This window comes from Marmota flaviventris, chromosome 9, assembly GCF_047511675.1.
Source record: "Marmota flaviventris isolate mMarFla1 chromosome 9, mMarFla1.hap1, whole genome shotgun sequence".
NCBI lineage: Eukaryota > Metazoa > Chordata > Mammalia > Rodentia > Sciuridae > Marmota > Marmota flaviventris.
This window is the reverse complement of record NC_092506.1, coordinates 46,439,771-46,462,244: the sequence shown is the minus strand read 5'-3', so window position 1 is coordinate 46,462,244 and position 22,474 is coordinate 46,439,771. Positions and strand designations below refer to the sequence as shown.

Here is a 22,474-nt window from a genome sequence, read left to right as displayed (position 1 = left end):
AGGACAAAACCCAATATAGGCTTCCTGGTAGTTTAAACCCACAATGTTTTTTTTTTTTTTTTTCTCATTTGAAATAATTCTTGAAGTAGACAGTCTAGGACAGGCATAATGATTTTATTAAGTCATAAGAGACCTAATCTCCTCCAATTCTTTGATCTGCTTTCCCTAAGTTGTGACTCTGTTTTTCACAGTCTAAGATAGCTACCAGCCTCTGACCATCACAGCCAAGATACAGGCAGCAAGGCAAAGGTAATGAAGGATATCTCTTCTCTCTTTCAGGAGACTTCCTGAACAAAAGCTCAGGCTGCAAGAAAGATGAGGAAGGGAGAAAAATATACATGAGGGAGGAACAGAGATTTTACAAGGAAAGAGATTAGTTCCAGCTTTTCTATTTTTTTGTTTGTTTTTTGTGTTGCCAGGGATTGAACCCAGGGCTCTGTCCATGCTAAGCAAGTGCCCTACCATTAAGCTAAATCCTCAACTCTTTTGTTTTCTTTTCACTTACTTACCTATGACCATTCTTTTTAACCCCTTCCAGGATATCTTGCCCCACAATTAAAACAGGGATATCCCACCCCTCCCTCTCAAATAAACTTAATCTGGTTAACTACTGGAGTGAATCTATAGCTAAGAAATCTGCCTCTGTTTATGAATGAGAGTTTTGATTTATCCTTTTAGGACCTGGATAGGTAGGGAAATTGTTTTGTATCTATTGGATACTAGGAGAAGATTAAGAACTCATAATTACTTTGTAATTATGCCTGAGGCTCTGATGCCTTTGGGATAATTGATTCCATGCTATCTTGAAATATTTAAAAAATTTTTAAATATACTTACTTATTTTTTTTGTCCTACTTGGTTGTACATGACAGCAGAATGAATTTCAATTCATCATACACAAATGGAGCATAACATTTCAATTCTCTAGTTGTACACCTTGTAAAGATGCACCATTAATGCAATCATACATGTATCTAGGGTAATGATGTCCATCTCATTCTACCATCTTTTCTACCCTCCTAATCCCACCCCATCCTCCCCTTTGCCCAATCCAAAGATCCTCCATTCTTCCCATGCTCACCCCCCACCCCCTCATCATAGATCAGCATCTATTAATCAGAGAAAACATTTGGTACAATATCTTTATATTTATGTAGTGCTGAGGATCGAACGCAGTGCCTTGTGCATGCTAGGCGAGCACTCTACCACTGAGCCACAAACCCAGCCCCAGGCCTTTAGTTTTTTTGAGGTTGACTTACTTTGCTTAGCATAATTTCTTCAGCTCCATCCATTTACCTGCAAATACCACAATTTTATTCTCTTTTAAGGCTGAGTAATATTCCATTGTGCATATATACCACAGTTTCTTTATCCATTCATCTATTGATGAGCATCTAGGTTGGTTCCACAGTTTAGCTCCTATGAATTCAGCTTCTATAAACACTGATGTGACTATGTTACTTTAGTATGCTGATTTTAAGTCCTTTGAGTATAAACCGAGGAGTAGGATAGCTGGGTCAAATGGTGGTTTCATTCAAAGTTTTCTGAGGAATCTCCACACTGCTTTCAAAAGTGGTTGCACCAATTTGCAGTCTCATCAGCAATGTATGAGTGTACCTTTTTCCCTACATCCTCTCCAACACCTATTATTGCTTGTATTCTTGATAAATGCCATTCTGACTGGGGTAAGATGAATCTTAGAGTAGTGTTAATTTGCATTTCTCTAATTACTAAAGATGTTGAACACTTTTTCATGTATTTGTTGATTACATGTATATCTTCTTCTGAGAAGTGTCTGTTCCTTAGCCCATTTATTGATTGGATTATTATTATTATTTTTTTGGTATTAAGTTTTTTTGAGTTCTTTATATATCCTAGAGATTAGTGCTCTATCTGATGTGTGTGTGGTAAAAATTTGCTCCCATACTGTAGGCTCTCTCTTTACTTCAATGATTGTGTCTGTTGCTGAGAAGAAGCTTTTTGTTTAAATATATGTCTTTATTTTGCTTTAAGTGGTGCTGAGGATCGAACCCAGTGCCTCACACATGCCACACGAGCATTCTACTTTTGAGCCACAACTTCAGCCCAAGAAGAAGCTTTTTAATTTGAATCCATCCCATTTATTGATTCTTGATTTTATTCCTTGTGCTTTAGGAGTCTTGTTAAGGAAGTCGGGGCCCAATGAAGATTTGGGTCTACTTTTTACTTCTATTAGGTGCAGGGTCTCTGGTCTAATTCCTAGGTCCTTGATCCACTTTGAGTTGAGTTTTGTGCATGGTGAGAGATAGAGGTTTAATTTCATATTGCTACATATGGATTTCCAGTTTTCCCAGCATCATTGTTGAAGAGGCTATCCTTTCTCCAATATATGTTTTTGGCACCTTTGTCTAGTATGAGAAAACTGTGTTTATGTTGGTTGGTCTCTGTGTCTTCTCTTCTGTGCCATTCATTGGTCTACATATCTATTTTGGTGCCAATACCATGCTGTTTTTGTTACTATTGCTCTGTAGTATAGTGGAAGGTCTGGAATTGTGATGCCTCCTGCTTTACTTTTCTTGCTAAAAATTGCTTTGGCTATTCTGGTCTCTTATTTTTCCAAATAAATTTCATGATTGCTTTTTCTAGTTCTATGAAGAATATCATTGGGATTTTAATAGGAATTGCATTAAATCTGTATAACAGTTTTGGTAGTATGGCCATTTTGACAATATTAACTCTGCCTATCCAAGAGCATGGGGGATCTTTCCATCTTCTAAGATGTTCTTCAATGAATTGATCTCTTGATTTAGAATCTCACATCATCCTACTTTAGAGAGGAAATAATCAGCCTATCCATATTTGGATTAGTCAGTCTACTGTTTCAGCCTAGTTTAGCTCAGTGTCTCCTCTTGAAGTCTGAGTCTTATGGAAACACAGGGTGATAAAAGATAGGAGAAGAAGGCCAGTCTTAATGACTGGAAAATGGAAGAAAAGTAGGTTAGTCCCCACTTCTTCCCATTGTTTCTCTTTATCACTCATTTCTCCTTTTTTTGTATGGATTTTTTTGTCTTTTCCAGTTCATAAAAACATGTAACCCTATTTCTGACACCTTTGGCATTATGTTTGTATTTAAAGAGATTTTTTAAAATACATTTTTAGTTGTTGACAGACCTTTATTTTGTCTATTTATTTATATGTGGTGCTGAGAATTGAACCCAGTGCTTCACACATGCTAGGCAAGCACTCTACCACTGAGCCATACCCCCAACCCCTAAAGAGATTTTTGTCATTACTTTTCTACCTAATGTACTCAACACTTTCTGTTTCTTTTGTTATGACAGCAGGTGACATTTGAAGAGACTTTATTAAGAAATAGAGTAAAGGTTTAAGTTAATTATCCTTATTATGTCTAGAATAAACACTGAAAGATTAAAACTAGTAGAGGGAAAAAATATATTTAAAACATTCTCCATTAATCAAAAAAAAAAAAAAAAAAAGAAAAAAGAAAAGATAAGACGATAAAAAATAAATATTAAAGAGACAGGATAGATAGAAAGCCCTAAAGAAGATGGTAGATTTTGAATTTAAGATAGAATACCTGTATTTCATTGATTCTAAAACCTCATTGATATTAAGATATACCATCATATGCTATAGAAAAAATCCTGCCAAACTATGACATTGTGCTTTATTACTTACAATATGCTTACTGAAAAAATTTTATTTTACTTTTTTTTTTAATCCCTAGGGATTGAACCCTGGGATGCTTTATCATTAAACTACATTCCCAGAGTTTTGTTTTATTTTATTTTGAGACAGAGTCTTGCTAAGTTATTGAGGCTGGTCTTGAGCTTGAGATCTTCCTGCCTCAGCCTCCCAAGTACCTGGTATTACAGGTGTGTGCCACCATACCTGTTTTTTTTTTTTTTGTTTGTTTTTTAAAATGTATATAATAACATTGTTGGGAAATTATTTTGTAGTTTAAAATTTAACATAGCAGCGACTTTTGGCCATAGGTATTTATGATGCATTACAGTAATAGCTGTTTTATAACCCATTCTCTTATATCAATCTCTTTTGTAGCTTTAGCATTAGTGTATTATTTTGAAGTATTCTAAAATAGCATCAGAATTTTGTCGACACTTCCTATTGACTCAACTCAGCTTTCTCCCCACTTAAATTACATGTTGTTGGAAGTTCTGCAGCTTTTGCTTAGTACTATTAGGAAGTTTTTGACAAATTGACATTTGCCTTAATGTTTTATAAATTGGTCAAATAAAGTTCATGTGCCTTGAAATTTTTTTGGAGGCATTGTCAGTTTCTGTTGGCTGCCTTTGCATTGTTTGGCTGCTAATAGGTAATTCTGTTGCTCTAACAAAATGTAACATGGCATCATCTACTTTGCGTATCTTTGTGTGTGTGTGTGTGTGTGTGTGTGTGTGTTGTGCTAGGGACTGAACCCAGGGCCTTGTGTATGTGAGGCAAGCATTCTACCACCTGAGCTATATCCCCAGTCCTACTTTGGGTATCTTTCTGTCTAGAGTTTAGTAAAGCACTTACTTCTTCCTTTATGAGAAAAAATAAAATTATTATTCTAACATCAAACATTTGCTTCACCAATTTGAGTGCTTCATTTCTGAACTTACAAAATAACTTTTCATTTTAATATCAAATTATAGTTTAATCTTCTTGGGAAGATATTTAAAATGATAATAAGGAACTACTGATAATGCAGAAATTCTGAAGTTAGGACAGTAAGAATAAATTTGATAAAAAATTTATGCATATGTAATGCATATTGTTGTTGGTACTTGACCAAATACAATTTTATTTGTTGTTGTTGTTTGAAGTATTGGGGATGGTACCCAGGGCTTAGTGTGTACAAGGGAAGCCTCAACAACTGAGCTAAATCCCCACATCTTTTTAAATTTTATTTTGAGACAGGTCTTACTAATTTGTCTGGGCTAGCTTCGAACTTGTAATTCTCCTGACTCAGCCACCCAAATGCCTGTGATTATAGGCATACGCCTCTGTGCCCAGCTTCAATCACAATTTTAATATTCCAGTCATTGAAAGATACTCCCTGATTCCTGAAATGTTAAAATGAGAAATTGTGCATTTTAGGATGGATTAAGCACAGAATAAGTAATTTAATTAAATGTAAACAGAGAAAATACTCCACTTAGAAGGCAGAGATTGTCACCTTAGTATATGTGTGTATGTTTGCATGTGTACATATGTACATGTATATATATATTCACACAGTATTAAAAAAAAAAAACTGGTTTCACTATATTAGTATCAACTAATATAGACCTTAAGGCAAGTTGGGATATGAAGGCCACTCACATGTGATAAAACATTAAATCTAAGGCTAGAAAGTCTTACATTTATATATATCTAATATTTAAATAAAATTGACAAAATCATAAGGAAAAACAGAAAAGTCCAAAATAATAATGTAAGATTTTCACATGTTTGTCTAGTAATGGTGAAACAAGGAGACAAAAATCATTAAGAATATAAAAAAAATAAAATGATTGTGAAGCAAGAATTGTATTTTTTGATCTTCACATTAAAATTTTTCAGCTTGAAATTTTTGCTCTATTTTTTAAATTCATTAAAAATTTTTTTTTACTTTTTATTTTTTACCTTTTTAAATACACAACAGTGGAATGCATACAATTCTTATTATACAAATAGAGCACAATTTTTCGTATCTTTGTATATAGAGTATGTTCATGCCAATTCATGCCTTTATACATGTACTTTGCTTTTTTTTGCATTACAATTCTTTTTTTATTTTTAGAGAGAGAGAGAGAGAGAGAGAGAGAGAGAGAATTTTTTTTAATATTTATTTTTTAGTTTTCGGCGGATACAATATCTTTGTTTTGTATATGGTGCTGAGGATCGAACCCGGGCGGCACGCATGCCAGGTGAGCGCTCTACCACTTGAGCCACATCCCCAGCCCCATGCATTACAATTCTTAATACACATATGTACCACAATTTTTCATATCTCTGTTTGTATATAAAGTAGGTTGACACCCAGTTCGTGTCTTCATACATGTACTTTGGATAATGATGTCCATCACATTCCACCATCCTTGCTAATCCCCTGCCTTCTCCCTATCCCTCCCTCCCCTCTTCCCTTCTTCTCTATCTAGAATTCATCTATTCCTCCCATGTTCCCCCTCCCTACCCCACTAAGAGTCAGCCTCCTTATATCAGAGAAAACATTCTGGCATTTGTTTTTTGGGGATTGGCTAACTTCACTTAGCATTGTCTTCTCCAGAGCCATCCATTTACCTGCAAATGCCACGATTTTATTTTCTTTTATTGCTGAGTAAAATTCCATTGTGTATATATACCACATTTTTTAATCCATTCATCCACTGAAGGGCATCTAGGTTGGCTCCACAGTTTAGCTATTGTGAATTGTGCTGCTATAAACATTGATGTGGCTGTGTCCCTGTAGTATGCTGTTTTTAAGTCCTTTGGGTATAGTCCGAGGAGAGGGATAGCTGAGCCAAATGGAACCACCATTTATTCCTTTTTTTTAAAGTTGGAATATAATTCATACAATTCCCTTGCTTTTAGTATAATTGTAGGGTTTTTCAATCATCTCCACTATCTAATTTTAGAACATTTTCATCACCCCCCAAAGAAATCCTGTATCCACTAGCATTTATTTCTTATTTCCCCCTTTCCTACCAATAGTTCTAAGCAATCAGTAATCTAATTTCTTCCTCTATGAACTTACCTATTTTGGGCATTTCATACCAATTGAATCATATAATATATGTCTTCTTGCTCTTGGCTGTATTTGTTATTTATTCTGTTGTATTTGACTTTAAAACAAACAATTTTCTCCTTTAAAATCAATCTTTTGTCCTAAAATTATCAAAATATGAAATAGCCTTTGGTTTTGAAACAGCAGTACCGATTCAATGCAAGTCTGACAACCTCTAAACCTAAGCTATGTTTCTACTCCACCAAGAAGGTCTAAGTTTGATGAGAGGGTATAATGTTTCACAACCTGTTTCCAAAGGGTGAAACTTTCTTGGCTTTACTTCTTTTTGTCATTGTATCCCCAAAGGAATTTTCCTTGACAGTTGATTTTTGTTATGTTACAATTTATGTTCCCATCTCAACAATTATGTTTTGTTTTGTTACAATTTATGTTCCCATCTCTGTTTCTTCCTTTGCCTATGTATTTTAAACTTGCCAAATATGCAATGTTTAGTTTAAAGGCATTTATTGATCTTACAAATTAATAATTTAAAATCATTGGGCTGGGGATGTGGCTCAAGTGGTAGCGCGCTCGCCTGGCATGCATGTGGCCTGGGTTCGATCCTCAGCACCTCATACAAACAAAGATGTTGTGTCCGCCGAAAACTAAAAAATAAATATTAAAAAAATTTCTCTCTCTCTCTTTAAAAAATAAAATAAAATAATTGGTGTGAATATAAGCAACTTTATTAGTACTTTATTAGTATTTCTGAATACATAATAGAAAAGATCTATACTTAAGAAAATAGGTACTAGAATTTAAGCACTTAACAAATACTGAGGTTAAGTTAAATTCTCTAATTTAACAAATTCTTTGTTTTTAAAATGAGAAAACTGAAGTGGAGAAGGTCAATTGACTCACCTGTGATGACATAGTAAATAAGCGATGCAGCTAGAATTAGAAAGTACATAATAAAATTTAATTCTGCCTTATTGTTAGATATAAAAGTCATTTTCTGCTGACTATGGTGGTACATACCTATAGTCCCAGCTACTCTGGAGGCTGAGACAGGAGGATCACAAGTTTGAGGCTACCCTGGGTAACTTACACCCTGCAGCAAAATAAGAAATAAAAAGGTATGGAGATGTAACTCAGTGTAGAGCACTTGCCTACCATACCTAGAGGCCCTGGGTTTAATCCCTGTTGAACCCCCCCCCACACACACACACATCAGACATTTCCAATTCCTTAAGGATCCAACATTTCTTTTTGACATAAGTATTCTTCTTGTCTCTCATTATAAGTAAGGTCTATAAGTGTTAGAACGAGGGAAGGCAGTATGTTATAGGGCAGTACTTTTGAAACTTTAGCAGGCATTATAATCATCCACAGGCTTGTTAAAAGACAGATTGTGGGGCCTACAGCCTAGAGTCTCTGATTTGGGTCTGGAGTAATCCTTGAGAGTTTGCATTTCTAGCAATTTCCCAGGTGATACTGGTGGTACTGGCCTGGGAACCCCACACTTTGAGAACCGAGGCTTAAAAGTAGACTTTGGCTTTGGCATTAGTCACTCTCAAGTCTAAATTGTCTCTATGACTAACTGCTCTGTGATCTAGATCAAGCTTTTTAAGCAGTAAGGTTTCTTTTACTTTAAAATGGGGGTGATAATATTTATTTTACAGTGTTGTCATAAGACTTAAGTGAGTTAATATAAAAAAATGTTTAATTGTCTTGCTTGGTACATAGGAAACACTAAATAGATGGTTGTTACTGTTACTTATAATAAACATGAGGATCAATCAGTGTTTATGAATCATAAATTCTGTCAGTGTTTTCGATTAGAGAGATTCTTTGTTTTGTCACTTTGAGATATTGCCAGGAGACATACATAGTTATATATACAAGCACATCTCTCTCTTGACTTGTCTTCTTATTTATGGTAGATGTGGCAGAAGAGTGAGAAAAAGCAAAAGGGACAACAACAGATGGGAGGATGTGGAAAAATCAGAACACTCTTATATTACTGATGGGAGTGTAAAATAGTACATCCACTTTGGAAAACAGTTGGCAGGTCCTCAAAAAGTTAAACACACAGAGTTATGAAATTTATCCAGCAATTCTATTCCTAAAGGTATATAATCAAAAGAATTGAAAACATACTAATATAATAGCTTGAACACTAATGTTCACTGAGGAATTATTTTAAAACATCCTGAAAGTAGAAACAACTTAAATGTCCATCAGCTGATGAATGGATAAACAATTGTGGTATATCCATACCATGGAATATCTGTTGAGCTCTAAAAAGGGATGAAGTCCTGATACATGTTACAGGATGCTTGAACCCTAAAAGCATACTGCTAAATGACAAATGCCAGACACAAAAGGCTATGTATTGTACAATTCTATTTATATGAAATGTCCAGAATAGGCAAATATATATACACAGAAAATAGATTATGAGACAGGAGGATCACAAGTTCAAAGCCAGCCTCAGCAAAAGCAAGGTGCTAAGCAACTCAGTGAGACCCTGTCTCTAAATAAAATACAAAATAGGGCTGGGGATGTGGCTCAGTGGTTGAGTGCTCCTGAGTTCAATCCCCAGTACCAAAAAATAAAATAGTAGATTAGTAGCTACCCAGGGGGTAGGGGGAAAGGGAATTGGGAGTGATTCTTATTGAGTATAGGTTTTCTTTTGGGGGGTGATGAAATGTTTGAAAATTAGTAACAATGGTCGCATATCCTTGTAAATACACTAAAAAAAAAAAAAAAAAAGAAAGAAAGCTTGAGTTGTATCACTTAAAAGGGTAAATTTCATGGTCTATGAGTTATATCTCAAAAACACCAAAACCAAAACACACACCTATGTATGTGGGCATAAAGCATGAATGAGAAATAAACCTTTGTTGTCATAAAAAATAATTCTGGGGAAGAGGAGGTGATTCATAGTGGTTAGTCTATGCCACAAATAAACCATTCTAAGCTCTGTAAGTTTTACAAAAATGAAAACCTATTTATCATCATGGAGCCAATCATTCATCATGAAAAACATTTACTTACAACAATCAAGCTTGAGGAACCAGTGTCCTAGAGAAGATAAATCCTAAGCTTCACTATACATAGGGATCACTGGAAAATTTGTTGGAAGATTCCTAAGCCCCATCCCTGAGGCTTTGGGTAGAGCCTGAGAATTGGTATTCCTGACAGTCAGCTCCAGAGGGCTTCTGATCTGAGAGGCTGGAGAACTAAACTCTGAGTAGCATCTTCATAGATTAGACAAATTCTGTGAATTTTATGCCATGTGAAGTTTATCTCAATACAGATACTAAAAATTGCTATAGAAATTGCCGAAATGTGAGTCTTAATGGTTTTGTTAATGAAAAGACAATGTACTATAAAGGCAATCTGTTTGATTATTAATTTCTTCATTTGTAAAATGAGTCACTTTCCTTCAGTGTATTTAGTGAGTACCATCTACGGTGTGGTATGAAAATGAGGTTATTTATTCTTTTCTTTTTGATACTGAGGATTGAACCCAGGGATGCTTTACCACTTAGCTACACCCCAAATTTTATTTATTTGTTTTTTAGTTTTGAGACAGGATCTCAATAAGTTGCTGGGGCCTTGCTAACTTGATGAGGATAGCCTTGAACTTGTAACCCTCTTGCCTCAGCCTTCCAAATTGCTGGGATTACAGATGTGTGGCACAATGCCTGACTGGGGTTTTGTATTCTTTCCAAAATTGTGACCTGTATAAGAATGTGTTACCCTAAAAAAAAAAAATGAAAAAAAAAAAAAAGGAAAGTCTATGATTAGTTAAGTTTGAGAGACTCTAAGTTAAATAATGCATATTCCAGATTGTTTAAATTATATAATAAATGTATCTTTTTTATTTTTGCTGAGGATCAAATGCAGGGCCTCACATATGCCAGGCAAGTGCTTTACCACTGAACTACACCCTCAGGATATTACTATTGACTTGAACACTATCATAAGTTTATATGTATAAAATCAATTGAATATGAGACATTTATTCTAATTTTTGTAGTAGACTTCTGGAGTTACAGAGATCCTAGTGGAATGAATAAATAAAATTTGAATATTGTGAGACTAACAATGTTAGTATTGTTATTTTGTTTCAGCCTCATTATATTCTACTTGATATTTTATTGACCTATTTATTTGAGAACTTATTGACCAAAAAGATCTTTACCAAATGATTATTGGTTGTGACAGAATAATTTAATAAGGTTAAAAGAATATTTGTGGTTAGTTATTTATCTCTCTTAATCAACAGATGTTCATAGAGCAATTTATTTTTTTTCTGTTTTTATTTATTTATTTATTTTGATTCTTTTTTTATTATTAGTTGTTCAAAACATTACAAAGCTCTTGACATATCATATTTCATATATTTGATTCAAGCAGATTATGAACTCCCATTTTTACCCTGTATACATATTGCAGATTCACATCGGTTCCACATCCACTTTTTTACGTACTGCCATACTAGTGTCTGTTGTATTCTGCTGCCCTTCCTATCCTCTACTATCCCCCCTCCCCTCCCCTCCCCTCTCCTCCCATCCCCCCTCCCCTCCCCTCCCCTCTCCTCCCATCTTCTCTCTCTACCCCATCTACTGTAATTCATTTCTCTCTCTTGTTTTTTTTCCCCTTTCCCCTCACTTCCTCTTATATGTAATTTTGTATAACAATGAGGGTCTCCTTCCTTTACCATGCAATTTCCCTTCTCTTTCTCTTTCCCTCCCCCCTCTCGACCCTGTTTAATGGTGATCTTCTTCTCATGCTCTTCTTCCTTATTCTGTTCTTAGTTGCTCTCCTTATATCAAAGATGACATTTGGCATTTGTTTTTTAGGGATTGGCTAGCTTCACTTAGCATAATCTGCTCTAGTGCCATCCATTTCCCTGCAAATTCCATGATTTTGTCATTTTTTAGTGCAGAGTAATACTCCATTGTGTATAAATGCCACATTTTTTAATCCATTCATCTATTGAAGGGCATCTAGGTTGGTTCCACAGTCTAGCTATTGTGAATTGTGCTGCTATGAACATCAGTGTAGCAGTATCCCTATAGTATGCTCTTTTAAGGTCTTCAGGGAATAGTCCGAGAAGGGCAATAGCGGGGTCAAATGGTGGTTCCATCCCCAGCTTTCCCAGGAATCTCCATACTGCTTTCCAAATTGGCTGCACCAATTTACAGTCTCACCAGCAATGTACAAGTGTACCCTTTTCCCCACATCCTCGCCAGCACTTGTTGTTGTTTGACTTCATAATGGCTGCCAATCTTACTGGAGTGAGACGGTATCTTAGGGTGGTTTTGATTTGCATTTCTCTGACTGCTAGAGATGGTGAGCATTTTTTCATGTACTTGTTGATTGATTGTATGTCCTCCTCTGAGAAGTGTCTGTTACGGTCCTTGGCCCATTTGTTGATTGGGTTATTTGTTATCTTATTGTTTAATTTTTTGAGTTCTTTGTATACTCTGGATATTAGGGCTCTATCTGAAGTGTGAGGAGTAAAAATTTGTTCCCATGATGTAGGCTCCCTATTTACCTCTCTTATTGTTTCTCTTGCTGAGGAAAAACTTTTTAGTTTGAGTAAGTCCCATTTGTTGATTCTTGTTATTAACTCTTATGCTATGGGTGTCCTATTAAGGAATTTGGAGCCCGACCCCACAGTATGTAGATCGGAGCCAACTTTTTCTTCTATCAGATGCAGTCTCTGATTTGATATCAAGCTCCTTGATCCATTTTGAGTTAACTTTTGTGCATGGCGAGAGAAGGGGATTCAGTTTCATTTTGTTCCATATGGATTTCCAGTTTCCCAGCACCATTTGTTGAAGATGCTATCCTTCCTCCATTGCATGCTTTTAGCCCCTTTATCAAATATAAGATAGTTGTAACTTTGTGGATTAGTCTTTTGTCCTCTTTTCTGTACCATTGGTCCACCCGCCTGTTTTGGTACCAGTACCATGCTGTTTTTGTTACTATTGCTCTGTAGTATAGTTTGAAATCTGGTATCGCTATGCCGCCTGATTCACGCTTCCTGCTTAGAGTTGCTTTTGCTATTCTGGGTCTTTTATTTTTCCATATGAATTTCATGATTGCTTTATCTATGTCTACAAGAAATGCCATTGGGATTTTGATTGGCATTGCATTAAACCTATAGAGAACTTTTGGTAATATTGCCATTTTGATGATGTTAGTTCTGCCTATCCATGAACAGGGTATATTTTTCCATCTTCTAAGATCTTCTTCTATTTCTCTCTTTAGGGTTCTGTAGTTTTCATTGTATAAATCTTTCACCTCTTTTGTTAGGTTGATTCCCAAGTATTTTTTTTTTTTTTTGAGGATATTGTGAATGGGGTGTTTTTCCTCATTTCCGTTTCAGAAGTTTTGTTGCTGATATACAGAAATGCCTTTGATTTATGTGTGTTGATTTTATATCCTGCCACTTTGCTGACTTCATTTATTAGTTCTAGTAGTTTCTTTGTAGACCCTTTTGGGTCTTCTAGGTATAGAATCATGTCGCCGCAAATAGTGATAATTTAAGTTCTTCTTTTCCTATTTTGATGCCTTTAATTTCTTTCGTCTGTCTAATTGCTCTGGCCAGTGTTTCGAGAACTATATTGAATAGAAGTGGTGAGAGAGGGCATCCCTGTCTTGTTCTAGATTTTAGAGGGAATGCCTTCAGTTTTTCTCCATTCAGAATGATGCTAGCCTGAGGCTTAGCATAGATAGCTTTTACAGTGTTGAGGTAAGTTCCTGTTATCCCTAGTTTTTCTAATGTTTTTGAACATAAAGGGATGCTGTACTTTGTCGAATGCTTTTTCTGTGTCTATCGAGATGATCATATGGTTCTTATCTTTGAGTCTATTGATGTGGTGAATAACATTTATTGATTTCCATATATTGAACCATCCTTGCATCCAGGGATGAATCCTACTTGATCCTGGTGCACAATTTTTTTGATGTGTTTTTGTATCGGATTCGCCAGAATTTTATTGAGGATTTTTGCATCTAGGTTCATTAGAGATATTGGTCTGTAGTTTTCTTTCTTTGAGGTGTCTTTGTCTGGTTTCGGAATCAGGGTGATGTTGGCCTCATAGAATGAATTTGGAAGAGCTCCCTCTTTTTCTATTTCCTGAAATAACTTGAAAAGTATTGGTATTAATTCTTCTTTAAAGGTTTTGTAAAACTCCGCTGTATACCCATCCGGTCCTGGGCTTTTCTTGGTTGGTAGTCTTTTGATGGCTTCTTCTATTTCATCCATTGATATTGGTCTGTTCAAATTGTGTGTATCCTCCTGACTCAGTCTAGGCAAATCATATGACTTAAGAAATTTATCGATGTCTTCACTATCTTCTATTTTATTGGAATATAGATTTTCAAAATAATTCCTAATTATCTTCTGTATTTCTGTAGTATCTGTTGTGATGTTGCCTTTTTCATCCCGTATGTTAGTAATTTGAGTTCTCTCTCTTCTTCTCTTCGTTAGCATGGCTAAGGGTCTGTCGATCTTATTTATTTTTTCGAAGAACCAACTTTTAGTTTTGTCAATTTTTTCAATAGTTTCTTTTGTTTCAATTTCGTTGATTTCCGCTCTGATTTTAATTATTTCTTGCCTTCTGCTACATTTTCTGTTGTTTTGCTCTTCCTTTTCTAGGGCTTTGAGATGAAGTGTGAGCTCATTTATTTGTTGTTTTTTTCTTTTTTTGAGGAATGACCTCCAGGCAATGAATTTCCCTCTTAAAACTGCTTTCATTGTGTCCCATAGATTCCAATATGTTGTGTCTGTATTTTCATTTATCTCTAAGAATTTTTTGATTTCCTCCTTTATGTATTCTGTAACCCATTAATCATTCAGTAACATATTGTTCATTTTCCATGTGATGTAGGATTTTTCCTTCCTTCTTTTATCATTGATTTCCAGTTTCATTCCATTATGATCAGATAAAATGCATGGTATTATCTCCACCCCTTTATATTTACTGAGGGTTGCCCTATGGCATAATATATGGTCTATTTTTGAGAAGGATCCATGTGCTGCTGAGAAAAAAGTATATCCACTTGATGATGGTTGATATATTCTATATATGTCAGTTAAGTCTAGGTTATTGATTGTGATATTGAGTTCCATAGTTTCTTTATTCAACTTTTGTTTGGAGGATCTGTCCAATGGTGAGAGAGGTGTGTTGAAGTCATCCATAATTATTGTGTTGTGGTCTATTTGATTCTTGAACTTGAGGAGAGTTTGTTTTATGAATGTCGCAGCACCATTATTTGGTGCATAAATATTGATAATTGTTATGTCTTGTTGGTGAATGGTTCCTTTTAACAGTATATAATGTCCTTCCTTATCCCTTTTGATTAACTTAGTCTTGAAGTCGATTTTATTCGATATGAGGATGGCCACCCCTGCTTTCTTACGAGGACCATGTGTGTGGTATATTTTTTCCCATCCTTTCACCTTCAGCCTGTGTATGTCTTTTCCAATCAGATGTGTCTCCTGGAGGCAGCATATTGTTGGATTTGTTTTTTTAATCCATGTTACCAGACTATGTCGCTTTATTGGAGAGTTTAAGCCTTTAATATTTAGAGTTACTATTGATATATGATTTGTACTTCCAGCCATGTTTGATTATTTATCTTTTTTTTTTTTTAATTTAGATTGTTTCTCCATGATTAGCTTTTCCCCCGCCCTCTGTCTTTACTGAGGCACTTCGCACTGTTGGTTTTGGTTATTGTTTTTCATTTCTTCCTCGTGTAGTGTTTTGCTCAAGATGCTTTGCAATGCTGGTTTTCTGGCTGCAAATTCTTTTAACTTTTGTTTATCATGAAAGATATTTATTTCGTTGTCATACCTGAAGCTTAATTTTGCTGGATACAAAATTCTTGGTTGGCATCCATTGTCTTCAGTGTTTGAAATACATTGTTCCAGGATCTTCTCGCTTTCAGCGTCTGTGATGAAAAATCCGCTGTTAACCTTATTGGTTTACCCCTTAATGTAATCTGCCTCCTTTCTCTTGTAGCTTTTAAAATTTTCTCTTTGTTCTGTATGTTTTATATCTTCATAACAATGTGTCTTGGCGTTGGTCTACTGTGATTTTGTATGCTCGGTGTCCTGTATGCATCTACAATTTGTATATCCGTTTCCTTTTTTATTTCTGGAAAGTTTTCTATAATTATTTCATTCAGCAGGTTGCTCATTCCCTTGGTTTGAACCTCTGTACCTTCCTCTATCCCGATGACTCTTAAGTTTGTTTTTTTTTATGTTATCCCATGTCTCTTGGATGTTTTTCTCTTGATTTTTTACCAGCTTTTCTGAGTTGGCTAGACTCTTTTCAAGATGATATATTTTGTCTTCATTATATGACGTTCTGGCTTCTACTTGCTCCACTCTGTTAGTGATACTCTCATTTGAGTTTTAAATTTGGTTTATAGTTTCCTTCATTTCTAGAATTATTGTTTGATTTTTTTATAATCTCTATCTCCTGATAAAGATGCTTATTTGCTTCTTTTATCTGTTTATGTAATTCATTTTAAATGTGTTCTTTCACTGTTTGAATTTGCTGTCTTATATCCTCTTTAAGGTTCCATTCCATCTGTCTAAGGTATTCCTTGAGTTCTTTTTTTGACCATTTTTCTGATGCCTCTAGGTCCTCCTGAATATTTAGGCTGTCCTGCATTGTTTGTACTCCTTGCTTTTTCATGCTGCTCATGTTACTTCTTGTTCTGTTTGACTGCTGAGTTACTGTTTACTCCTATAAATTATTTGCTGCTTGGGAGGAAAGGTATTAGAAGGGAAGGGAAGAAGTCACTGAAGAGAATGAGAGTAAGCAGGTAGAATTCAAGGAAGGGGGAATAAGGAAATTGAAAAGAAATGAAACGACAAAAGAAAAAAAATAGAAAATAAAAAAATAAAAAAAATAAAAAATTAAAATTAAAATTAAAATAAATAATAAAAAATTTAAAAAATGAAAAAAACCCCCAGATAATAAAAAAATTAATAAATGCAATCTTAGAGTTTGATTAACTTCTCTTCCAGTAGGTGGAGCTGTGCCCACTGGGCCAAGCTTCTCCTCTCAATACGCGGGAACCAATCACTGTGCAGCAGCTCCTCCTCCCAGACTGGGTGGGTCTCCAATTCTGAGTGCCTAGGGCCTTTTCTTGTGTCTAGTCACTTCCCCACTTTTCCTCAAGCCAGGCCCTGCTCACTGGTGACGCTCACCACAATACTGGCTACACGCCAGGCCTGCTGCTCCCGGGAGCCCTATTTTCTTGAATGACTGGGGACATTCTCCCTGTTTGCCATTCCCTCAGACCCTAAGTTTGTGGAGCTTGGGGCTGAGAACCCTCATTGAATTTTGCTTGCCCTCCGGTAGCCACGCCCCTGGTAGCTGGTCCAAGAGACCTCAGTTGTCAGCAGTGGTGGGAGCGGTAGCTGGGGGTTCCGCGCCGCAGGTCCCGCGCCACTCCTGATTCCCTCTTTCTGACTATCGCGCTCACAGGAGAGCTGGGAGGGGCCCTTAAGGTTTCCCCGCTGTGTGCAGAGGGAGGACTAGGAGGTTACACACCTGTTGCCGCCGGTTTCAATGAAGTTATCTCCTCTGCCTCATTCTGGTGACGTCAGTTCTCTGCCATGGTGGTATCCCATGCAAATGGTGACAGTTCATTCCCTTTGCCGGGTGACCAATGCAACAGGTGGGTCATGACTGGCTCTCCCAAGCCCCGTCTCAATCCTGTGGCCACTGCCTATGAAGGCTCGGTTGGTATTAACCTCCGCAGGTTCAGAAAGGCTGACCAGTTGTTTCCGCAGGATCTTTTAGTGCTGAGTCACAGCGGTTTGTCTGTGAGACGCAGGCGAATGGGAGCTTGAATTCGAGCAATTTATTTTGAAAATTAGGTTGAAACTAAATTAAGCTATACAGAAATAATTTTGGCTCCCAATATTTTAATTGGGGAAAAGTGATTTTATTCCTTCTTCTTTTCTCATTTTGAGCTGTTTTCCAAAAAAAAAAAAAAAAAAAAAATTGGGTTCCTCATTACCATCTTTACTTGGAGTTTTTTTTTTTTTTTTTTTTTTTTATAATAAGCCAAATGTTTTCTTATGTAGTTTGAACTTTAAATTTTTTGTCCTATCTTTTTAATTTTGACTAAAAATATCTCTCCCCTGATTTTCTTTAGTAATCTATTTTAAGTATTATTTTTGACAAGTTATAATCTATTTTTAAAAAATATTTATTTTTTAGTTGTAGGTGGACACACAATCTTTATTTCATTTTTATGTGATGCTGAGGATCGAACCCCGTGCCTCACATGTGCTAGGCGAGCACGCTACCACTGAGCCACAAGCCCAGCCCAAGTTACAATCTATTTTTATCCCTTTTCTAGAATTTTTTTGTTGTATTAATAAGTCTTTCAGATTGAATGTTATTAATGTGACATTGGGAATTCCATATGTAGTTTTAAAACACCTTTTTAGGACTTGACTATAACTCTTTCTGTATTTCAGATGAGGTGGAGGACCAGCCTACAACAGTATTATTTTCTCTCAGCTACATGTCTACTAATCACTCTTGAAGCTGTCCCTATAGACATCGACAAGACAAAAGTACAAAACACTCAACCTGTGGAAAGTGCAAAGATAGAACCACCAGTAAGTGAAGTGGGTGGAATTATAACTAAATTAATTATATCTAACTGAAGTAAAATGGAAACATTATAACTAAAATATTGCAAATATTCATTACTTGTAAAATTGGACCTTTAGGCTGTATTTCTGAAATAGAAATAAAAAGAGTATGTGACAGGCATAGGCTGTTTAACATTAGCCAGTGTTTATTTAATGTTATTAGTACATAGAAGAATTAATCAATACATTTCAATGTAGAACTAACTAGCTAAGAAAATACTGTTATATTCAAAGGAGAGACAGATGGCAATGAGAAGAAACCAGTTCGTATTACTGGTTAAATCTTCCTTGTTTAAACCATATAATAAGTGTATCTTTATGTTATAATAACATGGTATTGGTTCAGATACAAAAGTCTAAGAAATTCAGCTTTTTAACCTCAATAATTGAAACTATCACAGTAGATATTTCTTAGTGCCATTTTGCTGGAAATTGCTTCTTAAAGATTGATATCTTTAAGATGAGCACACTTGTACATGCCTGGAATCCCAGGTGGATTGCAAGTTCAAGGCCAGCCTCAGCAACTTAATGAGGGCTTAAGCAATTTAGCGGGACCCTGTCTCAAAATAGAAAGTAAAAAAGTGGTATGGATGTAGCTCAGTGATAGTGCATCCGTGGGTTAAATCCGCATTCCCCCCGCCACTCCAGAAAAAAGATGATTGATTCAAATATGGAAAAACTTTCAGAAGCATTACCATTTGTTTTTTAATTTGAAGGATACTGGACTTTATTATGATGAATATCTTAAGCAGGTGATTGATGTGCTGGAAACAGATAAACATTTCAGAGAAAAGCTCCAGAAAGCAGACATAGAGGAAATAAAGGTAAATGTAACTAAATACTTATTTAAAAAACATTTAAGCATATCAGACTCTGAGCTAAATGCTGAGGATACAAAGATGAGAGTTTTCCTAGCCCTTAATGAACACTTAGGGGAAAATCACATCCAGAAACAGATTATCTGGATGGATAGATGGATAAATGGATGTTGCATTATATAGAGGTAGAGGACAGACACATAATCCAATATGAAGCAGTGGGGAAAGGCCAGAAGTCATTCTTGGTAGATAGTATATATGCCAGAAATCAAAGAAATACCTGGAAAAAAGACAGACTGGACGGTATCCTAGGCAAAAGCACAAGGGTACAAAGACAAGAAGTACCTAGAAAAATGGAAGTAGTACCTATTCCTGAATCCCAGAGTGGGAAATGGAATCCATGAATGGCCAAAATATGAGGCTGGAAATAGTCATGGGTCAGATCTTGTATATCAGATGAAGGGGCTTGGATCATGACTTGAGGATAGCGGGAAGCTATTCAAAGGTGTAAGACCGGACCCCTCCCCCCACTCCGGGGGACATGGTCCTTGGTCATGTGCAGAGAGCCCTTCCTCCTGGGAAATGGGGTGTGGCTGGATTGCTAGATTTATAAGCGCTCACTTCAGTTCATTTTTCCATTTGTGATAACATGGTGCTAAACAATTGATAAAGGGCTTGCTTCTGGGTTGGGGTTTCCTGTGTGGGAAAGCAGCTTTCTCAATTTCATCTATTGAAAGTCAACCTCTTAACATAAGGATTTGAAAAATAAAAGAATGAAATCCTATATGCAAATGTTATGCTATTTGAATAAGAGATTTAAAAATCCAAGGATTTTGGTATCCATTTAGGTCCTGGAGTCAGTCCCCCATGGATACTAAGGAAGAACTGTCCTGTTTTCTTTATTCATCCATCAATTGATGAACATTTGAATTGTTTATATTTCTTTTGGTTCACATGAATAATGCTTCTATGGACATTTATGTTCAAGTTATTGTGTTAATATGTTTTCAATTCTCTTATGTGTACCTAGGAATAGAATTGCTGGCTCATATGATAACTCTGCTTTTAATTTTTTGAGGACCTTCCAGACTTATTTTCCAAAGTGGCTGCACCATTTTACAGTTCAATTTTTTAAGTTTCTACTTTATGCTTTAAATATACTTTCCTAAATTATGTGATTTTTTTTAGACATATTGATTTTTAGAATTACAAACTGAATCTCTTCTGAGATGCTTTTTGATTATAATTAGGTGAGTTTATCTCAACTAATCAAAGTGTTTATCACTAATTATTATAACCCTCTTTTAAATATGTTGCATATGGTCTAAAAACTGAATGTAATAGATAAAGCTAACTTATTAATTTTGTTGATAGAGTGGGAGGCTAAGCAAAGAGCTGGATTTAGTAAGTCACCATGTGAGGACAAAACTTGATGAACTGAAAAGGCAAGAAGTAGGAAGGTTAAGAATGCTAATTAAAGCTAAATTGGATTCTCTTCAAGGTAAGTGTTAGAAGGTAGGAAAATTTCAGTATTTGGTTGTTGAGGTCAGTTTACATGAGACATGTCATGTTCTTCTTGTCAAAATTATTTGTATTGATTTGACATCTCATAATTTTTAAGATTTAATTTAATTTTTTGAATAGATAGTATATCATTCAAAAAATTCAAATGAAGACCCATGCAGTGGTACATACTATAATCCCCGCTATTTGGGAGTTTGAGGCAGGAGGATTATAAATGTAGCCAGCCTTTTCAATTTAGCAAGACCCTTTCACAAAATAATTTTTTAAAAAGAAAGGGCTGGGATGTGGAGCAGTGGTAGAACACTTGTAAGGCACTGGGTTAAATTCCCAGGACCACAAAAACAAATAAATATGAAAATTCAAATTATTAGCTTTAAATTATTTTATCAATAGAAAGAACAAAAAGTAATGTATTAAGCCACTGACATTCCACCTCCCATGCTCCCCTCCCCCACCCCACTGTGAGTCACCTTATTTCAGAGAAAATATTTGGCATTTGTTTTTTTGGGATTGACTAACTTCACTTACCATTATCTTCTCCAGTGCCATCCATTTACCTGCAAATGCCATGATTTTATTCTCTTTTATTAATGAGTAATATTCCATTGTGTATATATGCCACATTTTTTTTTTATCCATTCACCTACTGAAGGGCATCTAGGTTGGTTCCACAGTTTAGCTATTGTGAATTGTACTGCTATAAACATTGATGTGGCTGTGTCCCTGTAGTATGCTGTTTTTAAATCTTTTGGGTATAGATCGAAGAGAGGGATAGCTGGGTCAAATGTGGTTCCATTCCCAGTTTTCCAAGGAATCTCCATACTGCTTTCCATATTGGCTGCAACAATTTGCAGTCCTACCAGCAATGTATGAGTGTACCTTTTCCCCCACATCTTCGCCAACACTTATTGTTGTTTGTCTTCATAATAGCTGCCATTCCGACTGGAGTGAGATGATATCTTAGAGGAGTTTTGATTTGCATTTCTCTAATTGCTAGAGATGATGAACATTTTTTCATATATTTATTGATTGTATATCCTCTTCTGAGAAGTGTCTGTTCAGATCATTGGCCCATTTATTGATGGGGTTTTTGTTTTTTTGTTGTTTAGTTTTTTGAGTTCTTTATATATCCTAGAGATTAGTGCTCTATCTGATGGGTGAGGGGTAAAAATTTGCTCCCAAGATGTAGGCTCTCTATTCATCTCACAGATTGTTTCTTTTGCCGAGAAGAAACTTTTTAGTTTGAATCCATCCCATTTATTGATTCTTGCTTTTAATTCTTGTGCTATAGGAGTCTTATTAAGGAAGTTGGGGCCTAATCCCACATGATGAAGATTAGGGCCTACTTTTTCTTCTGTTAGATGCAGCATCTGTGGTTTAATTCCTAGGTCCTTGATCCACTTAAGTTTTGTGCATCGTGAGAGATAGGGCTTTAATTTCATTTTGTTGCATATAGATTTCCAGTTTTCCCATTACCATTTGTTGAAGAGGCTATGTTTTCTCCAATGCATGTTTTTTGTACCTTTGTCTAATATAAGGTAATTGTAATTTTGTGGGTTAGTCTGTGTGTCCTCTATTCTGTACCATTGGTCTACCAATCTGTTTTGGTGCCAATACCATGCTGTTTTTGTTACTATTGCTCTGTAGTATAGTTTAAGGTCTGGTATAGTGATGCCACCTGCTTCACTCTTCCTGCTAAGGATTACT

General features: G+C 35.7%; 1 protein-coding gene across 4 annotated transcripts in view; it reads left to right on the top strand.

Annotated features, from left to right (window-relative positions):
* Positions 1-22,474, top strand: part of Nucb2 (nucleobindin 2) — a 52,641-nt gene that overhangs the window by 5,166 nt on the left and 25,001 nt on the right. For all 4 annotated transcript variants that reach the window (XM_071616365.1, XM_027942275.2, XM_071616364.1 and 1 more), the window contains 3 exons: positions 18,246-18,389; positions 19,142-19,249; positions 20,618-20,744. In XM_071616365.1, the coding sequence (XP_071472466.1) occupies positions 18,246-18,389; positions 19,142-19,249; positions 20,618-20,744 (379 nt within the window). The remainder of the gene's footprint in view (positions 1-18,245; positions 18,390-19,141; positions 19,250-20,617; positions 20,745-22,474) is intronic.